Here is a 19,924-nt window from a genome sequence, read left to right as displayed (position 1 = left end):
TTCTTTTTATGTGAAAAGCTTGCTTCCTTTTTCCTTTTTCCCATTGTGTTACTGAGGTCTTAATTATAGATTTATAAACACTCTTCTTATGTAAGGGAAATTAACCTCTGTCATATGCGTTGCAACTATTTTTATTTATTTTCTTCTCTTTTAAGTTTGTTTTGGATTTTTTTAAAATTTTGCGATTGAGAATGATTATATTTTTACATAGAATAGGCTGTTATAAACAATCCTGCTATCTCTTAGTACCCTATTGCTGCTCTAATAAGTTATCACAAACAGTGACTGAAAACTACACCAATTCATAATCTTACATCTCTGATGGTCAGAAGTCCAAAATAAGTCTCATGGGGTTAAAATAAAGGTGTCAGCAGGGCTGCAATTCTAGACGCTCTGGAGAAGAATTGTTTCCTTGCCTTTTCCAGCTTCTAGTGGATGCCTTCAGTTCTTTGGTTCATGGCCCCCTTCCAGCAATCCTATCATCTTTGCCTCTTTTCTCACATCTCCTTTATATCAGTACATGTACCCAGTTTCCCTGGGACGTATACAAGGAGCAGAATTTCTGGGTCATAAGTTAATTTTCATTAACTTGCTTTCCCAAGTGGCTATACTGACCTGGGCTGAGTTCCCATCATCAGTTTCGGAGAGTTTGCTTTGCTCACCCATACAGAAAGCAAAAGCATTGTCAGACTTTTAAACTTTATCCAATTTTCAGGGTGGGTACCTGTATCTCCTATGCATTTCTCTGATTGTTGTTGAGTTTAATATCTTTGAGTACGTTTATTGTCCATTTGGATTTTTTCTTTTGTTAAAGGCATGTTGAAGGTTTTTTTCTCCATTTTTAATCAGATTGTGCCTCTTAAAAAATTGATTTGTTGTTCTTTACATTACACATCTTGTGTGTCATTGTTGGATACATGCATTGCAAATATTTTTCACTCATTCTGTGGCTTGGCTTTTTACTTTTTAAGATGATATAATGTATAGAAATTTTTATTTTTGAAATTGTCAAGTTTATCAGTCTTTTCTTTTATGGTTAGTGCTCTTGTGTCTTAAGAAAGCTTTTCACACACTTATAAAATATTGCCTTTCAAAGTTAAGTTCCTAAATCATCTGGAGATGATTTTTGTAAATGGTATGGGATCGATTTCATCTTTATTTTTTATATGTGTACCTTAATGTCCAGGCACATTCATTAAAAAGAGCCTGCTTTCTGCACTGCTTTCTGTAGTACCAATTATAATAAATCTAAGAGTGTACATAAAATATATAATATACAAATAAAAATTTAAATAAATAAAATATTGAAAAATAACAGTGTGCATAAAAGTGTATATCTGTTTTTAAGCTTTGTCTCTCCCTCTTTTTCCTTTTGCCTATTCATCTATTCTTATGTTAGTGCTAAGCTGTTTTAATTGCATAGCTTTGTTCTATTCAAGAGTGTTTTGGCTGTTCTTGGCCAATAGCATTTCCTGTACACTTTAGAACCAAGTGTTTCACAAACAAGCTGCAATTTTGATCAGGATTGTATAATATTTTAACAGAAATTAGAAAGAATTGTCAAAATTTCAATTTTGAGTCATGTATCGGAATATACAAACAAGGAGATTTCTTTATATTTTTAGGTTTTATTTAAAGAAGTTTTATTTTTTCACTGTTAAGCTCTTACAGAGACCTTTTAAAGGTTATTCCTTGGTAGTAGTATAATAATATAATGATATATTTTCTTTAATTATAATTTCTAACACATTTTCTTGCATATAGAAGTACAATTGATTTTGGCCTTCTGATATTTGTGTCCAGCAATTTTGCTAAACCTTTATTTTTAATTTGAATGATATATCTGAAGAGTCTTTTGGATTTTTAACTACACAATCATTTAATCTGACAATAATGATAGTTTTGTTTCTTTTTTTCCAATCCCCATAACCTTTCCCCCCTACTTTTGTACCATCAGCAAAATATTAAACAAAACTTTGATAGTGAACATCACTATTTTATTTCTCTATTTCATAGAGAAAGTTTTTGTATTGTACCATTAAGTATGATATTTATTTTGGGGATTTTATAGATAGTCTGCATAAAGTTAAGAAAGTCTCCTCTACTCTTAATTTACTAGGAGCATATGTTTTACTAAACATGTCCTATATATTGGGAAGATTATATAATTTTTCTCAATTTGTTTCTGTGGTGTATTACATGGATTGAATTTTCTAATGTTAACCCAGCCTTGTGTTTTCAGTTATAAACCCAGATTTGGTCATCATCATTTTGATATAGTACTAGATTCAGTTTGTGAATATTCTGTTTTGGAATTTTCCACCTATGTTCATGAGTGAAATTGGCATATAGTTTTCCTGTCTTACGCTAATCTTGTTGAATTTTTTGGTCAAAGTTATGCTAGCCTTCTTAAATGAGTTGAGGATTGTGATGTTTTATTCTCTTATCTAGAAGAGTTGTATTAGATTGAAATTATTTCCTCCTTGCGTGTTTGGTTCTTAAGACAGTTTGAGTAAATTGTACTTTTTACTATGAATTTCTCCATTTCATTTAAATCTTCTAATTGATTGGCAACGTGTTGTTTATAATAGCCTCTTATTATTTTCCTAATATCTGTGGAATCTATAGTTAAGTCCTATTTTAAAGAATTCTTTATATTTTAAATTTGTGTATTCTCTTTTGTTTTGATCTAGTATAGTATACTAGGTATATGAATTTTATTGGATTTTTATTTGATAGTACATGCCTGATGATTTCAATATATGAAGTGTTTTAAGGTGCTTTTCTGCATTCTGTTGTTTCTGCTGGTTTTTACTCATGAAGTTTAGTTGGATTGGTCCCTGGGTTACCTTGAATGTGCTATAGTATTCTCTTTCTTCCTTCCTCATGTCTATGGGGTCAGGAAGTAAAGATGACATCTTTAAGGAGTCTGTCTTTCAGCTTTGACTCACCTACTGACCAGTGATATGGAACGGGTTTCCTATAAGAATGTTCTCTGATAATTCTATAACTTGCTTACATCACTGAATCTTGAAAGACTGTGTCATTTACTTTTACAGAAATCTGTACTCCAAAGGAGATCTGGAGGAATATTAACTACCTCTAGAACTTCCTAGTTTTGGTCCACATTTCAGTGGGCTTAGCAGACATTGCGTGTGTGTATGTGTTTGCTTTTTGAAGGTGGATTGTTATGTTCAACTATTATTTTATTTATTGTTATTTTATTTCATAAAGTTGAGTAGAGTAAAAATATCTTGACTCAACTATCATTAATTGGAAGTCTTCATTGTCTTCATTTTTAACACATTTGTTAGTTTTTATTGTATAGAAGTTAAAATATATTTTTATTTTATTTATTTAAGGTGTCTTATCTCTAATTAGAGCATCTTGTTTGTCAAGCATGTAGAATTATCTATTTACAGTTAAGATCAATGTGCTATGCCAGTGTGGCATATTGAAATGGATAAAGATTTAGATATGGTTCAGATTCCAGGAATTTCACTAACTGGGTTTGTTTCCATGAGTGAGTTAATTTATCTCTGTAAATAGCAAATTCCTTATCTATTTTCTTCCCTGGAAGATTTTGGGACATTAAATTAGATACATTTTAATAGAAAAAGCTAGCGCACAGTGCATTCTCTTTGAGTAGTATTCTTTCTTTCATAATTTATAGAGTGTATATATTTTTAACAGACTTGCCATTTATTAAAACCTCTGGCATTAGGTGTAGATATAAGTTATTTTTTCTATATACTAGTATTCAGTTTTTACTGTTAGTCATTAAATATGATTTTCTTATTGTTTGCTACTCTAGTTTATAACACATTCATTTCTGACAATTTTGTATCTGTGTTTAAAATTTTATTCTATTTAATTGATTTTTAATCCTCATTTTGGTTTTAATAATTTTTAAAATACATTATATATCTTAACAAATATGGCTTATTATCCTTACTTTGCAAATAAGAATGTTTTAGAAGGAAAGCTTTTGGGTTGTTAGTGATGAGTGTTGCAAAGAGAAGTCCAGCCAGTTAGTCACCCAACTGGGACCTATTAATTACTTAACTTGGCCTGAGCTCCCCGTTGCATGGTTTACATCTGAGTTTTCTAGGCTCACATTTATTTTTGTCTTTATATTGAAAACAGATCAGTTTTCCTGGTGACTGACGCTCAATAATCATGTTTATAGATGATTTATAAAGTAGAATATTAATTTATGAGTTTGCAGTGGGGGGGATTTTTCCATGGTGGGATAACTGTAAAGTTAATATTTTCTCTCCAGATGCCCTCTACTTGCCCTAGCCAGCAAGGTACCAACCCCCAAATTGTTTATTGATCATGAATAGAGAGCAAAGATGGATAGATATTTTGACATGCCCTTCATCTAAGCTGCAGGGGTGTCTAGTAAAATATTCTTCCCCTGTGAGAAGGAATATCTTTATTTACTCTCCCAGAGAACAGCATGTGAAAAGGTCTGAACTTACATATATTTGATTTCATCTCTCAGGTGATAGTTGATACGATTTGTTGATCTCATAGGGTCCTGGAAGCACTTTTCTATTGCTACCATGATCGTTGTCATTTGAAGAAAGCTACATTCTCATTCCAATATTTTTGGACTCATTTTTCAAATACTTGGAAAATATTTAGTTATATTTGGAAATAAACTATTTTTCTTTAGGTAACCATTTAATTCTAACTACATACTAGTAAGGTCTAAATTTTTATATATCTAGTCTTTTTTAAGACATTTGGTAAAGATACATTTTACAATCTAAGACAATTAAATTATATTGTCCCTCATTTTAAAGAGGCATCATTATGCCAAAGAATAACTTCGAAAGAGAAGTTCTATTGGGAATGGCGGGAATTTGAGAAGCACTATGATGTAATCTAGGGGCTCAGTTCTCACATAGAATGCCAAGGCAAGAATGGATTTTAGAACTGAGGCGTGAATGGATTGCATTTATTCATGTATCCAGCAAATAATTTTTCAATTTCTGCTTGTCACTGTGTTGACCTCTCTGCGTCATACACTAATTCAAACTTTTTTATTTAATTGCTTCCATATTCAAATAATGACAATAGAATTTTTGAGGTACCTTTTTCAATTTTTGCAATAATATGTCTGAGAAACAGAGCGAACTGTATTGTTGTTGTTAGAAATAAGCTATTAAAGTGTTTGGGCTATGTATACAAAAAATAATGACTTTGACTCATAGCCCTTGTTTTTTGGCAGTAAATAGACATCAAACCCAATTATCTATCAAGGTCACTCCTAAATGTGTAACAGTAAAGCTAAGTCATGTGTTATAGGAGAATGATTATATGTCTAAACACTTTACAGGGAGAAGCATCTAATTAACATAAATGATATAATATCATAAAGGTACAAATTAATGACAAGGGGAACCTGAAGACGTTCTTATTTTATACCATTGGGTTTCGTTATCCAATCTATCCATCCATTCTTATTTACAGTGGAATGTTCAAGAAAGGCCTGTCAAATCAGAAAAATCTGAGGCTCTATGTCACATATTTCATCAGAGAATGCTCTGTAGAGCATACCAGTGGTTGTAGCAAATCCTTTCGGTACCATCTCCATATTTTGCCCTTATCACTTCAGTGTCCACATGCCCGATTTCTAACTGCCAGCTCCTGTGTTTCTTCATTTCGTTGGTGCCATAGTCACTTTACCCACTTGTGCAGCAAGCACAGGGAATTCTGTGCCCAGAGGCGGTTCTTAATTACTAATTGATGGTAGCCGTTGTCTGAATACAGAATCACCTTCATTTCTGGGACGATTTAGCTCTATGGTGCAAGTACCGTACCAGCTCCTAGGAAGGGTTTTCCCTTCCCAGGAGCGCTGAGCTTCAGTTGTCCATGGTGGTAACTGGCTTTTAATGGCTGCTTCCCCTTCCCTCTTTCATCTCTCCATTTACTACCAGTGGTTTCTTCACCTCCATCCCTTCCCCCCAGATTGCGCTCACATCCTGTCTCAGGGTCTATTTCTGGGTGAATCCAACTGAACGTGTGATCAAAACCAACTGAGAAGCCTGGGTCGGTAATTTATCAAGCAGAAACTAGCATACATTTTGAAAAAGATATCTATTAATTTGAATGCAGCAAAGTATTTTCCTTTGAAAAATGTGACCAGTTACATTCTGGGTCCAACCAGATGTGAACTTTGATAAGAATTGGAGTCTGATATTTTGAGCAATTGCGGGAAAGTTCTTGAGGCAGGGGCTTTCCTCCCTAGGTTTTATATAAGGAGGATGGCTGGGACCACACAGGCACAGAGCAGACCGGGATATTCCAAGTTTGGTATAATTAAGCTTTGTTTGTAAAATTAGGAAAAGTAGGTCTCCCAGAGTCAGCTGGAGAGTTTGTCAGTCAGTTTGTCTTATTTGAACACAATCACCAAGTACTTGCCCAGAAACTGGCATCAGTTTCAAACTTTTTAACGTCAATTTAATATTCTCCATTTGTATTTATTATGCTTGAGTTCTTTCAAGTGAGATTTTTATATATTATAAAAAGAATGAGATCTTTTATGTTTTATTTTTTGGCCACCAGCATGTGGCATGTGGGATCTTAGTTCCCCCGACCAGGGATCGAACCCACGACCCCTGCATTGGAAGGCGAAGTCTTAACCACTGGACCGCCAGGGAAGTCCCTATAGTAAGATTTTAATTTAATCTATTGCTCAGTGCCCTTTTTCCAATTTCTTTTTGCATGTTGCTATTAAACTATCTAGGGCTTTTGGTTTATTTTTGTCACTTGTTTTGCTACCAAATTGTATGGTCAAACCAGGTAATAGGTCTCTCTCATAAGAGAGCTAGCAACCGGTGATCTTTTAAAAATACAATTCTGAGCAGAGCACTCCTCTGTCCAAGCTTTCCAGTGGCTCTCCATTTCACTGAGAATGTCAGAATTCTTACAGTGACTTGCAAGGTCGAACTCCATCTCATCCCTTGTTACTTCTCGGACTTCATTTCTTATTGCTTTCCTTCTTTCACTGCCACATGTAGGTCCCCTTCTTCTTCCTTGAATACCCCAAGCACATGCCTACCTCAGAATTTTTGCAGTTTTGTAGTCCTCTCTGCCTGAAGTGCCCTGTACCCAGATAGCCACATGGCTTGTTCCTGAATGTTCTTCAGGTGTCTGCTCAAATATTGCCTTATAACTAACTCTGCCTCAATTACCTTATATAAAAGAGTATCCCTCCCATCCTGCACTCCCTAGCCTAAGTTGCCCTGCTTTTTCTCTTGACCATTTTTGCCATCTAACATACTATACACTTACTTGTTCATTGTCAGAACGCCCGTCCCATCTTGAACATAAACTCCATGAGGAGCTTTGTTCACTACCATATCATCACTGCTTGGCAAAACTATTAGGCATTTAATAACCATCTGTGGAATGAATCAATGAATGAATCAATGAATGAACAATTTGGACAAGGAAAGAATTTATGAGGAAATGATACTTAAATTGCTACATAAATGATGAAAGGATGCAACCATATGAAAATGAGGAGGGAAATGTTCCATGCAGAGTGAATACCAGTTGCAAAGGCCAAAGTATTTCCTCAATCCATTTCCTCTCATGTTCTCTATTATAACTATTATAGTCCAAGCCACCATCGTCTACCCACCACCATCCTTTATGCCAGATCAGGCAGGTCCCTGTAGGCTGTTCTAAGACATGCAATGAAAATCCATTGAAATTCTTAAAATAGGGGATTGACTTAATCTAACTTATATTTTAGAAGGCCACATAGGCTCATCTGTAGAGAATTGTTTAAATGAGTCCAGTATGGAAGTAGAGAGACTACTTAAGAGGTAGTTCTGGTAGGGTGGCAGATGGGGTTGGAAACTATTTGATAGCTTGAGATATATTCTGGTTATAAAATCAACAGGGCTTACTAATGGATTAAATGTGAGGGGTGAGGGAAAGGATAAAAATCAACGGACTACTTAGATTCTGCGTTGAGCACTGGGTCAATGTAGTCATATTTACTGGGATGAAGGATATTAGAGGATAAATTATAAGCTTTAATCCCGAACAGTTAAAAAGGGGCTTGGATGAGTTATCATAGAGATAATGTAGAGTGTTAACAGGAGAGGTCTTGGGACAAACTTTAGGGGAATATTACCATTTAAAGATTGGGTAGTTGGAGAATAAACAAGAAATAATAAGAGAGAGAGTGACCAATGAAATTTAATCAATATCCCTAGAGGATGGTGTTATAAAAGCCACGAAAGAAGAATGTTTCAAGGAAGAGAGAACAGTTACTCTTTTCAGACTCTTTACAACAAATAAGAAAGGCCAGAACAGAAAAGTAGACCTTGTATTTGATGTTGTATAGGTCTTAGACAAATTTGACCAGGGCCATTCTAATGGGCTGATGGGTGAATGTTGTAGTCTCATGGGACATGGTAAAGAAAGGAAAGCACGTGTACCTGAGTCTTAAGAAATTTGGTGAAATAAACAAAGAAAAAATGAGACAGTAGCCACAGGGAAGGGTGCTGATGGAAGTGTTCTGGGGTGGGGGAGAGAGCAAGAGAGGGAGATACAGAGAGATAGGCAGAGGGAGAGGGAGAGAGAGAGAGAGAGAGAGAGAGAACGAGAATAGGAAAGAGAGTGTTAAGGAAGGAGCGAAGTCCTTGAGCTTAAATGGGGAATTGTCTTTTTATATGAGTAGGACACTCCATTGCAATACGGTGGGGGGATAATATGGGTGTCAAGGGTGGCTGTGCAGGTTTGGCAGAAGAAGATGAGTGGATTCGAGATTGATGACTTTTAATTTCTCAGTGAACAATAGGGTTAGGTCATCAACTGAGAATAAGGAGGGAAGAGGAGGTGTGGGAGGGTTGAGGACAGAGACAGTATGGAATAGTAATCTAGTGTAATGAGATGAGAAGCCTCTCACAGAATCAGCTAGGATTAGGGAAGCATCTGATGTTAACCTGAGATCTGAAATCGATTATTTAAAATGAAAAATGTCAACTCACTTGAATCATTTGTTTAGCTGTTGATGTGCAGACAGAAATGCGGGGGTAAAAGATTTGGGATATGAAAGGGGGCTCAGGGCAAGGAGGTAGAAGGTATGCTCCAAGAGGTGACAGTAGTTGGACTCATGAAGTTTGATTAGACAAGGAGGGAAGTGAAGCTGACAGATACTGAGAAAGCGGTGCGAGTCCAAAGAATGGAAGCTTCGATGAAGTGGAGGAATTGCAACAATCGGCATTCATAAGCAAGTGAGCTGGAAGGATAGGAGGAAGTGAAACGGAGGCATCCAAGGTCCTGCCATGCTGGGTTATGAAGAAGAAGCAAGTGACTGAGGTGGCTGGGGGAATGGAGGCGCAAGAGCTGAGAACATGGGATGCTGAGTGCCTCGTCCACGGAGTTGGAGAAGCCACAGAAGACTGTGAGCCAGAATACAAGAGTCTTTAGTAAAAGTGGGGACATTATTAAGAGGTCAGGAAATGGCACAAGGAGAAGAGTGGGAGGGGGATATAAGCAGATCGCATGTGTCTGAAAAGGGGAAGGTTTTGTGCACGACGAAGATGATAATGTTCTGAAGGTGACATTGGAGAGCAAACAGGAGATGCACCCCAATAAAGAGGAAAGTGTTTGATTTTAAAAGCAAATAAGAAGAAAAGCCATTTAAAAGAAATAAAATGCTGGTGTAAACAAAAAAATTAGAATATGAAAGAGAAAAACGTGAAAGCATAAAGATGCTAAAAGTATCAAATAAAAGCTTAAAATGCACGTTATTGATCATTTACTTATTTGCATGAGGCTGCTTAAGGCTGTATTCTGACATCACTAAGCAGCACTCTGGAGAGCAGTTTCCCCGGTAAACATGAGAAAAAACGATTTAGGAAACAGAAAATGAAAAATCTTAACAGTGTGAAAATAAAATAACGATTTCTACGGACTAAAAATAATAACTAGATTTGATAATCTCTCATTATTCCTTATATTCTAAGACCCATCCCCACCTTGCAATTCAGAAAAGATAATGAAGGCATATTAAGCATTTTATTGCTGTAAACGTAACTCTTTAGAAATTACAGACCGACTTAAAATAGCCAACAGATGACCAAGCAAGGAGCTAGCACCCAAATAATCCAAGAGTTTTTATACTGAAACTTGAAGGAAAGCACCTTGTTGTAAACATCACCCAAGATGAATATTAAAGTCTAAAAATACTCATAAAATAGCGAAAGAAAAATAGGTTAGACTAAGTACAGCTTGATGACAGTGTTTAGTAATTCAAATATAACTAAATGGAGGAATATAGACACCTAAACAAAAGATTATTCATTGTTTTAAAATTATTTGATGGAGAACAGGTTGATCCATTTATGCTTTTGTCCTAACATGAATTGAATAATCTGGAACTGGAAGACAGATTCTGTTTCATGGATACTAATAATCTATATGGACCGGTGTATTCTAGTGCAATGTGAAATAGGTCTTACAAACACCAGAAGTCCCCTCAAAGGTTGGAATTGATTAAATAGGCATGGGGAAATGTGGCAATACTTTCAAAAGTTTGTTTTGGGCTTCAAATGTCTTTCTGAAAAAGCCAGGGCCATTTTAGCCAACATTATAACACCTTTAAACTCCTGCTAAAGTCAAAGACTGTCATATGTGTTATACACTGGCTGACATTCAAATGTTGGTATAAATTCAGAAATGAATTGTGTCTATAACTAGAAACATCCAGTCAGAGTGAATATGTAATTTTTGCAGCTATATAATTAAAATTCTGTCAGAACATTATACATTGAATGAACATTATAAGGCTAAAAACTTTATATACAAATGTAGAACAGATGTCCAGATGAAGCCCTAGAAATAACCTGAAATAGATACTTTTTCTGTAAATTTTTCAGAGCAAATACATTTACATCAGGCAACATACAGAGAGGCTAATAATATGTAGCAGATGTATTTGGAATTCAATGTCAAAATTAGCTCAAGATGGTATTTTGGTTGATATTAAACAATAAAGTATTTATAATACACTAATTTTTGCCTCTAAGGACTACCTCTTTGGAAAGTGAGATGTTTTATAAATATTAAACGCTTTGTTTTCAAACTATATACACATAACAATTAAATCACTCTTTTTTCCTTCTCTTTTGTTAGGAGCAAGTTGATCTGAGACTCAGCTTGCATTCTGGGTTTGAATTATAACTATTCACTTATAAAATAATTTTCATATCTTTACATCTATGGAATGACATAAAGTATGTGAGTTAGAGTAAAGCATCTAAAGAGAAGGATTAAATTCTTCCTAAAGGCTGTTCATTAAAAAAAAATTACATGCCTTTAAATGACTGTTAGAATGGTTGCTGTCTTAAAAAGGTAATTTTAAAATTTAGGGATAATGAGTTAGAACATCAATGTGTAAACATGAAAAAAGGAGTCTGATTTGAAAGTATCTTCCTAGAAAGATTGATGACTAATACTGCCATTTTTTTTCTTGTATCTCCCATGGTTTTATGTAACTAATGGATCTTAATAACAATAGTTATTAAGGATGGTTGCTCTGGCATTTGTCAGACAATCTAAAAAACATTTCTGGAAGCTATCAGGAGTCTTAAGAAAACACTTCTGATGATATGTCATATCAAAGTGACAAATACTAACAAATTAATTAATAATTAGTTTTACTTCTTCAAACTCCTGGACCCAGGCATACTCAAGTATATTTCAATCAGTAGCTTTTGACTTTATTTCTGGAAAGATTACCCATTATTAATGGAACCTCCAAATGGGAGAAAGAAATAAAAGAAAGACTCCTTGTGAATGACTCTATTTACACCTCTGCATTTTGGCATGCTACAGACTATCAAAATTTTACATAGTCTGCAGAGTTAAAATAAGATGTGTACTGTGGCTTTGAAAATATTGACATCATCTGCTATAACACAGAGTGAAATAGCTCTGGGTAAAATAATTCACTCGCCATCCCCCTTTGACAAGTGTTGGAAGTCCAATAACTATTCTTTGATCTTGTAACACTCTGGGAAATTTGAGTAACTGGGCGGACTAATCCTTAAGATATTTTTGCCATATCCAGTTTCACATTAGTGAGCAAATATTAACATTGAATTTAGAAAAGAGAAAAAAATTCCTCTACCATACAATAGTAAATTTACCTCTAAGAATGCTTTGATTCTCTTTAGAGATTTTAACCAGGTAACAGTATGTAGCAAATTCACAGAAATGACATCATAAATAGGACATTATTAAATTTTGAAGTTCGAAAAGTATACTATATAATTTAGAAACTATCTATAAATTGGAGCATATATAATCCAAGAGCTTACTGACAAATCAAATCAGGAATGTAAAATTTAGGCTAGTGAGAAAATTCGGTTAGGAGGTGGGAGAGAGTAAGGAAATTGGATTGTCTAGTACAATTTCATTCCCATTAACACAATGTCATAAACTCTGTTAAAAGTTCCTAGTTGATCTCTTCAAAATAGCAGCAGAGGGTTATTTTAAAAAGTACTAAACTCAATTAAAACTAATAGTACGGTATTATTTACTGAACAATTCTAACTTCCCCCATTAAATATTTTACATGTGCTAAAAACTTTCTTTTATATCCCCTTAAAATATTTCCCCAAAGCGTAACTATACTGCAGGCTTTTTTTCACAGCTCAGTCTAAGTCAATTATTTTATCTTAGGAGATGTGTAATAAAGAGCTGGATATAAATGAATAACACTTACTAAAAACACAATCTGAAAATACAATGCGATTCCCATCTACTTCTTTGGAAGGTAATTCACCATGTCAGGTGTTACTTGCTTCAGCCTGAGAAGTATATTTGGCAGGTTTTCCTTCATTAAGTCAGAGTCACACTGGTAAAGGGAAAAATGCGTGTGATATCCTGCAACTTCACCAGTATGCAATATACGTCAATATTGCATCTACCACTAAACACAAACTAGAATCAGAGAAGTCCTTGACTCCATAGGAATTATAGCTGAAGCCCCATCTCAAGATCTAGACTCAGACGATGCCAGTTCACTCCCAATCAATCTCACTATGTTCACCCTCTTATGGAATTTCCCTCCCAGGAAACATTTCCTAATTTGAAGTTTGTTTCATCTAGTGCAGTTATTAAGGTGGGAGTGCCTGGTGGCTTGTGGACTTGGCTGAGTAGCCATTTATTTTTCTTTAATGGTTAACCCTGGTCTAAATATGTGATTGGATTTTTATTTATATTATCTGCAAAACTGACAAGGCATTTGGGGCATATTTCAAATTCTTCCCACATACTTGAGCGCATATTGCACGTTTAGTTTTATTTAAATATTGCCTGAGCTACATGGCAATTCAAAACAGAGCAAGGAGAATGATGCCAATTGCCATCTTAAGGCCAGTGTTTTTATATGACCAGGTTTTATTTATTCCATGTGCTGGAGATACACTACAGGCCACACAAAAGCCAAGAAGACACTACAGGCCATCCAGGCACAAAGAAGACCCTGTCTCAAGTTTTAGTTCACGGTCATGATTCTGTTAGTATGACTAGAAGAAAAAGGTTTACAAATGCTCAGGAGAGCTCTTGCCCAACAGCACTATTTCCATCTATTTTTCTCACTGAGGTGTCTCACCTTGTTCCACAATTTTCTTAGCACCTGGTTGTGCGTCATAAATCACATGGTTAGTTTTTGGGTGGTGGGAATTAAACCTAAATCACAATTACTGAGAAAAAAGCGTGCTGGGGTCCTGGCTACTTGGCATATTGTCCTGTACCGTACTTTGTGATTCGACTTTGGGCTGTGATAGGGGAGACAGATCCTAGGGTATTGCTAAAGTGATGTTCAGAGGAGCCCCTCAAGTGGCCAATGGTGGATGTGCCCCCAGTGCTGCTACGCAGGCCCCCGCCCCCTCCCAGGCTGCTCAGCCCAATGCCACCACCATTGCCCACCAGGCCACTGCTGCCTATGCCACTGCCTCCACCTAGCCCAGCTGGGCCACTAATGCCAGTTATGCTGGAGCCTGAAACTACCTTCTCTGTCACAATCACATTGTGGGTGTTTGAGAAATCGGAGTGCACACTCAGATTGCCCACTAGGCCGGAATTTGGCCGGACTACTCTTTCTGTCACTACTACATTTGAAGACTCTCTAGGATCAGGGATGGTCAAAGTGGAGGGCAGGCTTGAACCGGGTGTTATTACCCTTTCTGTCACTATAACATTCGACCCATCTCTCAAGTCAGGCATCTCTAACATCCCATGCAGATTGGCACCAGAGATTGGGCCGACTACCTTCTCTGTCACCACCACGTTTGATGCATGTTGGTTATCGTGAACGTGGACAGAGGGCTTCAGAGTGCCCAAGGTGGTGTAAGACTCAGTTAAAGTGACATTACCATAGCCCAGAGGATCAGGAATAGGATGCTGTACCCCAGGTCCCGAGGGGTAGGTACTCTCAGAAATGATGGTGGTGGTGCCGAAATGTGGGGAGATGTGTGGGTGTCCACTACCAATGGGCTCTGTTCCCTGCAGAGGGCAGATCGGTTCAGTGCTGTCAGGTGGGCAAGAGGGATCAGGGTCTGGATATGGTTCAACTCCTTTTCCCAGGCTGATATCTGCCAACTTCTTAAATTTAGGCCCCAGTGTATCCAAAAAGCTGTCATCCAAGTCTTCTCCAATGAAGCTACAACAACCCACAGAGCCCGCAGGGGAACCTACACCTTCAATATCATATATGAGCAAACAGTCATTGGGTGGGCGTGCTTCGTCTTCATCTGCATAAGCATATGCTTTCTGAATTTGTAGAAGAAAGAGAAAATGAAAGGATGAATACATTTTTAACAGTAATAGAGGTCTTTATCGTTATTTTTTCCCAGAGCTTTACAAAAAAAATATATATAAAACAAAATTCTAACATCTTCTAGAGACTGTTTAGAAGTTATTATATAATTACTTGAAAGAATTTGGTTAGGAATTATTTTACCTGTAATTTGGATAATACATTTTGATATTTATTTAGATGGACTTCTTCATCTTAGTGCACTTGGGACACAAAAGCACAAAAAGAATCACATGAATGATTTTGCAACCAAGTTAGAAGGAGGTATACTTAAAAACACTGAACTTAAAGTATACCAAAATTGTGTCTTTTTTTGGATTTGTTCAAATTAGGTAGTTCATAGTTGATTTGGGTTCATTCAGGATTGTGCTTTTCTTCCTCCAGATGAAGTGAATATGGTGGTTCCATGAAGATTTATTTCAGTGTGGCTTTTTAAGCAAAATAACAGGAAAATTTGACTCTGGGTCTATGCCACTTTTGGATTCAGAATTGAAGGTGACCAAAGACAGTTATTAAAAATACAATCTCCTCCAATTCAAAGTGAAAGCTCACAGACATGTGTACTTTTATTTCATCTCTTTTGTTTGTAATATTGGATTGCAAACTTTCAGGTTAAGCAGAAATACCTTTATTAGCAAAACCAACTCATTGTGCCATTTCAGTTCAAAAATAGTTTTTGAGTCCTTACTATTTGGCAGACACTCTCTTAGGAAGTTGGCAATAAAATAATGAACAAAACCAGATAAAGTCCCTCTCTCACAGGGCTTACATTTCAGTAGGATGAGTCAGACAAGACGTAAACGTATTTGTTAGGAGGTGCAGAGTAAAGGAATAGAGAGGGATAGCGTTGCTCTTTCAGACAGAGTGGTCAGGGGCAGAATCTCATAAAGTGATGGTTGTTCAGAGACTAAAGTCACGGGGACAGTAAAGCAGAGAGAGTGTTCTGGGCAGAAGGAGATACAAGTGCAAAAGTTGTGAGGCAGAAATGGAACTTTTCATGAAAATGATATTCATTTGTAGGGACATGGATAGAAAGTATACCTATGGATTTCAGCAACAGTCCCCTTATTATTTGCTGCTATTTGGAAGGCTTTTACTAGTATTTCAGTTCAAAATATCAGCCACCCTCTGATTAGGAGAGTTAATGACTGAATTTTAGGCCAGTGTGTAGAAGGACATAAATGTATCAGAGACAGTATCAGAGGTAGGAAATATCTGAAGGTTTAAGTATCATATGGGGTATAACCATGGGCAATTCTGTCTCCACCTGAAGATGGCAAAATTAATTCTCTCTGGTTCTTAGAATGTCCTGGAAGTGTACTATGGCTCTTGGACCCACCCTGATTGCGTGTTTACTCTGTGCTTGGAACCGAGCCAGGTACTGGCAACATAATGTAGAGCCCATGCAGACGAGGCACTAGAAACAGTGGTGGACATGTAACCAACAGATTTTAGCAATGGTATGTTCTATAAAATGTACAAACAAAGTACTACAGAGATACACATAAAGAAACATCAACGCTATTTTGGATGAGAGGAGTCACAGTAAAAACTTCAGAAAGGCAGGGGTGTTTGAACTGGATAGAAAGATGAGTGTGGGTTTGTGAGAGAGAAGATCAGGTAAAAGCATTCCAGGACAAGCACAGCATAAGCAAAGACATGGAGGGCAGTAGACCAGTGTGAATAAGGCAAAGGGGCTTGGCAAGTGGGGTGGCTGGTAAGGAGTAATTGGAGGTGTGAGGGTGTGAGGGAAGAGGTCAATGGGTTAATTGCTGTGTAAAGGAGTTTGGACTTCACGCCACAGACGAAACAGAGCTGGGAGCCACTGGTTGTTTTAAAGTGGGGGAGTAAAGTGCTCAAGTCAGAGTTTGAGAAATACTATTCAGCAGGAATATAGATTGTCAGGCGTAAAGACCAGAGGCTGGGAACCTAGTTAGGAAACGCCCACCAAAGCCCTGTTGGGAAATAGCAGGAGCCTGGGGTAGAGATATGGGTGCAGGATGGAAAGGAAGGCATGGGGATAGAGAGCATACCTGGCAGAAGTAACTTTCCATGAAGTTCATATTCAGCCCTTCTTCTGTACATTCCCTCATAGAACTTCTTCTTAATGTTCCAGAATATTCTTGACATATCTTAGGTGCTCCTGATGTTTTAACTCCATCCACTAGTTCCAATGCTGTCATTTTTTCTCCTCCTCCCAGATCTTGCATTTTTCTGCCACGATACTCATTTGTGTAAACCCCTAAAAGTGTTGATCAAATTAAATTTTACTTTCTCCTGTAAACTGTTTTTTCTCTAGTGTATTGTTAACTAAAAATTAGTAACTTACTGTAACGTATAGTTTCTCCATTTAAGTACGCAGTTGTGAGTGAGCAAAGAAATAAAATGAAGGTAATATGGGACTTCCCTGGTGGCACAGTGGTTAGGAATCTGCCTGCCAATGCAGGGGACACAGATTCGATCCCTGGTCCAGGAAGGAGCAACTAAGCCGGTGCGCCACAACTACTGAGCCCGCACGCCACAACTACTGAAGCCCACACGCCTAGAGCCTGTGCTCCACAACAAGAGAAGCCACCAAAATGAGAAGCCCAGGCACTGCAACAAAGAGTAGCCCCTGCTCGCCACAGCTAAATCCCGCGCACAGAAATGAAGACCAAACACAGCCAAAAATAAAAATAAATAAATAAAAATTAAAACAAAAAAAATCCCTATCTATGCCTTAGAGAGTCTGATTTCAAATTGGGGGAAAATACCCAAATTCTAAAACGTAAAAAAAAAAAACAATGTAAGAATACTCAATGTATTATTAGAAGCACAGGGCCTCCAGGGCATTCAGAGAAGAGGCCATGGCTATGGTGAGGGATAGGTTTGCATGGAGACTCTGGGATTTGCACTTGATTGTGAGGGGTGAGTAGAAGTCTGTTACAAAATTCCAGGCAGGTGAGATAAGAGGATGGCCCAGACTATGGATGCGCCATGGACAGAGAAAGTGTGGACCATGGAGCAGGTGTCCTATGGCTTTCATATTTTGAAGATCTTGAGTTTAGGTACAGTGTTTCATACTTCTTACTCTGGTGCCTCTCACTGTGCTTTGTTCAAGGTTTGTAGACTTAATGAGAGAATAAATGCATAAATAAATCCTGGTGGATCTGAGGATTTGACAAGTCTTGAGAACTGACTGAGTGTCAATGAATAGGGAGATAAGAGAGTCAAAAATGAGTTTCTGCTTTTAAGGTGGAGGGTGTTGGGGTCATTAACAAAAATGGACACCTCAGGGGGAGAAATGAGTTTACAGACTAGCATCTCCAGTCTTCTGAATGTGGTCCAGTTCTATAAGTCATAAACATTCCTATGTCTTTTACATTTTGAAGCGTTCAAAGTGGAAAAGTCATGATCACAAGTTTGAAAAAGACTGAATGAAAAATAAGAGAATCAATAATATTTATTTACCTTGAAACAAGGCAAGACGGTACAATTATTTCCAAAGATATGAGTTTTTAAAATTTATTCCTCTCTTTCTTAGACTGACCTTTGTGAATTGTGGAGGCAGATGCTAGCCTCAATAAATGAGCATACATCTATTTAATAGGGCTGTACTTTAATTCAAATTAGTGGTTTTTAATAGATAACAATTGTTCTATTAGACAAAAAAATCTCAGCCAAAATTGACTTCCGGTTACAATTTAGTACTTCTCTCCTATTTATAGAAATCCTAATCAGGTCATCTCCTGTGTACTCTCTGATGATTGAAGAAGATTAAAAAAAATACAACCTAAAAGAATAATAAGTATTCTAGGTTTTTCTTTATCATTTAATTTGCAAATTAGTCATTTAAAAAAGAATGATGGGAACAATTGTAAAGATAAGACAATTGAGAAATGGTAAGGTATGCAAAGACAGAGAATAGAGTTCCTTGTTAGTCATTTGAACTATGAAAACTTAAAAGATAAATTTTCTTACCTGAGTTGTCAAGGCACTCAATAATATCTGCATTACTGGGTGGTATTCGTGGCGCAGAGATATTGGTCAAATCCTAGAGGACAGGAAACATTTTCCTATTTGCAATGATTCTTTTCTTCCAATAATTATACACTGCGTTTGTTCTCAAATTACCTCAGATTTTTCTAAAAGGATACTGAAAGTAATCTGGATCTCATTTAGAAAGGCTTCCCTGGTTACTGTCATCTAATTTTGATGCGCCTTTCTCTTCGTTTTCCCCGTCGGCTATCCCAGAACAAAGAACAACCTAGACTGTTAGTGAGCACTTACCGCAAGTTTGGGTTGCGCTCCTTCCACAGCCCACGAATGAATTGCTCCATCCATACATTCGGGAACAGGCTGAAATCTGGCCCCGCTACCAGGGACACCTCCACAGTCACAAAACATCAACAAAAGTGGGACCACTGATGGTGAAAAGATAGGAATATTGCAGTTAACGGTGGGACCATATTAAAACAAAACAACCTGCTTTTATGATGAAATTTGAACGCCTAATATAACTTTATTTGATTCTAACATTACTATGAAAGTTTCAGAAAACAAGCTGAATAATAGTGAGATACCAAAATCAATGTGAGCCTCAAACTGCAATCAATATTTACTTGTTACATAGTATTCAAATTACAGATCATATACTGTTAAAACAGATAAGTCTTTTCCCTGTCATTACTTAGGAAAATATTAAAGGAAAAATATTCCTCAGAGACTGTAGCGTCTGGCTCATCGCCACTCTAATCTCTATCATCATCCAAGGCAATGTTAAAGACCACCTGAAGAATCCATTGGATATTATACCCTCATGTCTAGATCCTTGACTAGGTCCACTCTAGTGACAATACAATGTGGTCTATCTCTAAATGCTTCCATGCGTGGTACTTCCTTTTCATTATCTAAGTATTGTTGTGAAGTAAGTTTTATTATTTCACGGATGGCGAAGGCAAGGCTCAGAAAACTTGGGTAACCTTTGAAGGACTCAGACAATTGAATTTAGCAGCTGGAGTTTAATTCTTCATCTATTTGGCTCTCCTTTCCTTAGGCTGTGCAGCTTTAGCACAGCATGAAATCCCT

General features: G+C 36.9%; 2 protein-coding genes across 2 annotated transcripts in view; both read right to left on the bottom strand.

Annotated features, from left to right (window-relative positions):
* The window catches only part of DSG4 (desmoglein 4), a 63,023-nt gene extending 55,608 nt beyond the window's left edge, over positions 1 to 7,415 (bottom strand). Inside the window, 1 exon segment of the mRNA XM_068562448.1 lies at positions 7,306 to 7,415. Coding sequence (XP_068418549.1) covers positions 7,306 to 7,415 — 110 coding nt within the window.
* A 6,355-nt stretch (positions 7,416 to 13,770) lies between these two features.
* The window catches only part of DSG1 (desmoglein 1), a 37,208-nt gene continuing 31,054 nt past the window's right edge, over positions 13,771 to 19,924 (bottom strand). The window contains exons 12-15 of the mRNA XM_068562799.1: positions 19,127 to 19,260; positions 18,818 to 18,890; positions 16,891 to 17,099; positions 13,771 to 14,811 (exon numbers count right to left, since the gene is read on the bottom strand). Coding sequence (XP_068418900.1) covers positions 13,771 to 14,811; positions 16,891 to 17,099; positions 18,818 to 18,890; positions 19,127 to 19,260 — 1,457 coding nt within the window. The remainder of the gene's footprint in view (positions 14,812 to 16,890; positions 17,100 to 18,817; positions 18,891 to 19,126; positions 19,261 to 19,924) is intronic.

Source organism: Eschrichtius robustus, chromosome 14 (genome assembly GCF_028021215.1).
Source record: "Eschrichtius robustus isolate mEscRob2 chromosome 14, mEscRob2.pri, whole genome shotgun sequence".
Taxonomy (NCBI): domain Eukaryota; kingdom Metazoa; phylum Chordata; class Mammalia; order Artiodactyla; family Eschrichtiidae; genus Eschrichtius; species Eschrichtius robustus.
This window is presented reverse-complemented; position numbering and strand designations above follow the sequence as displayed.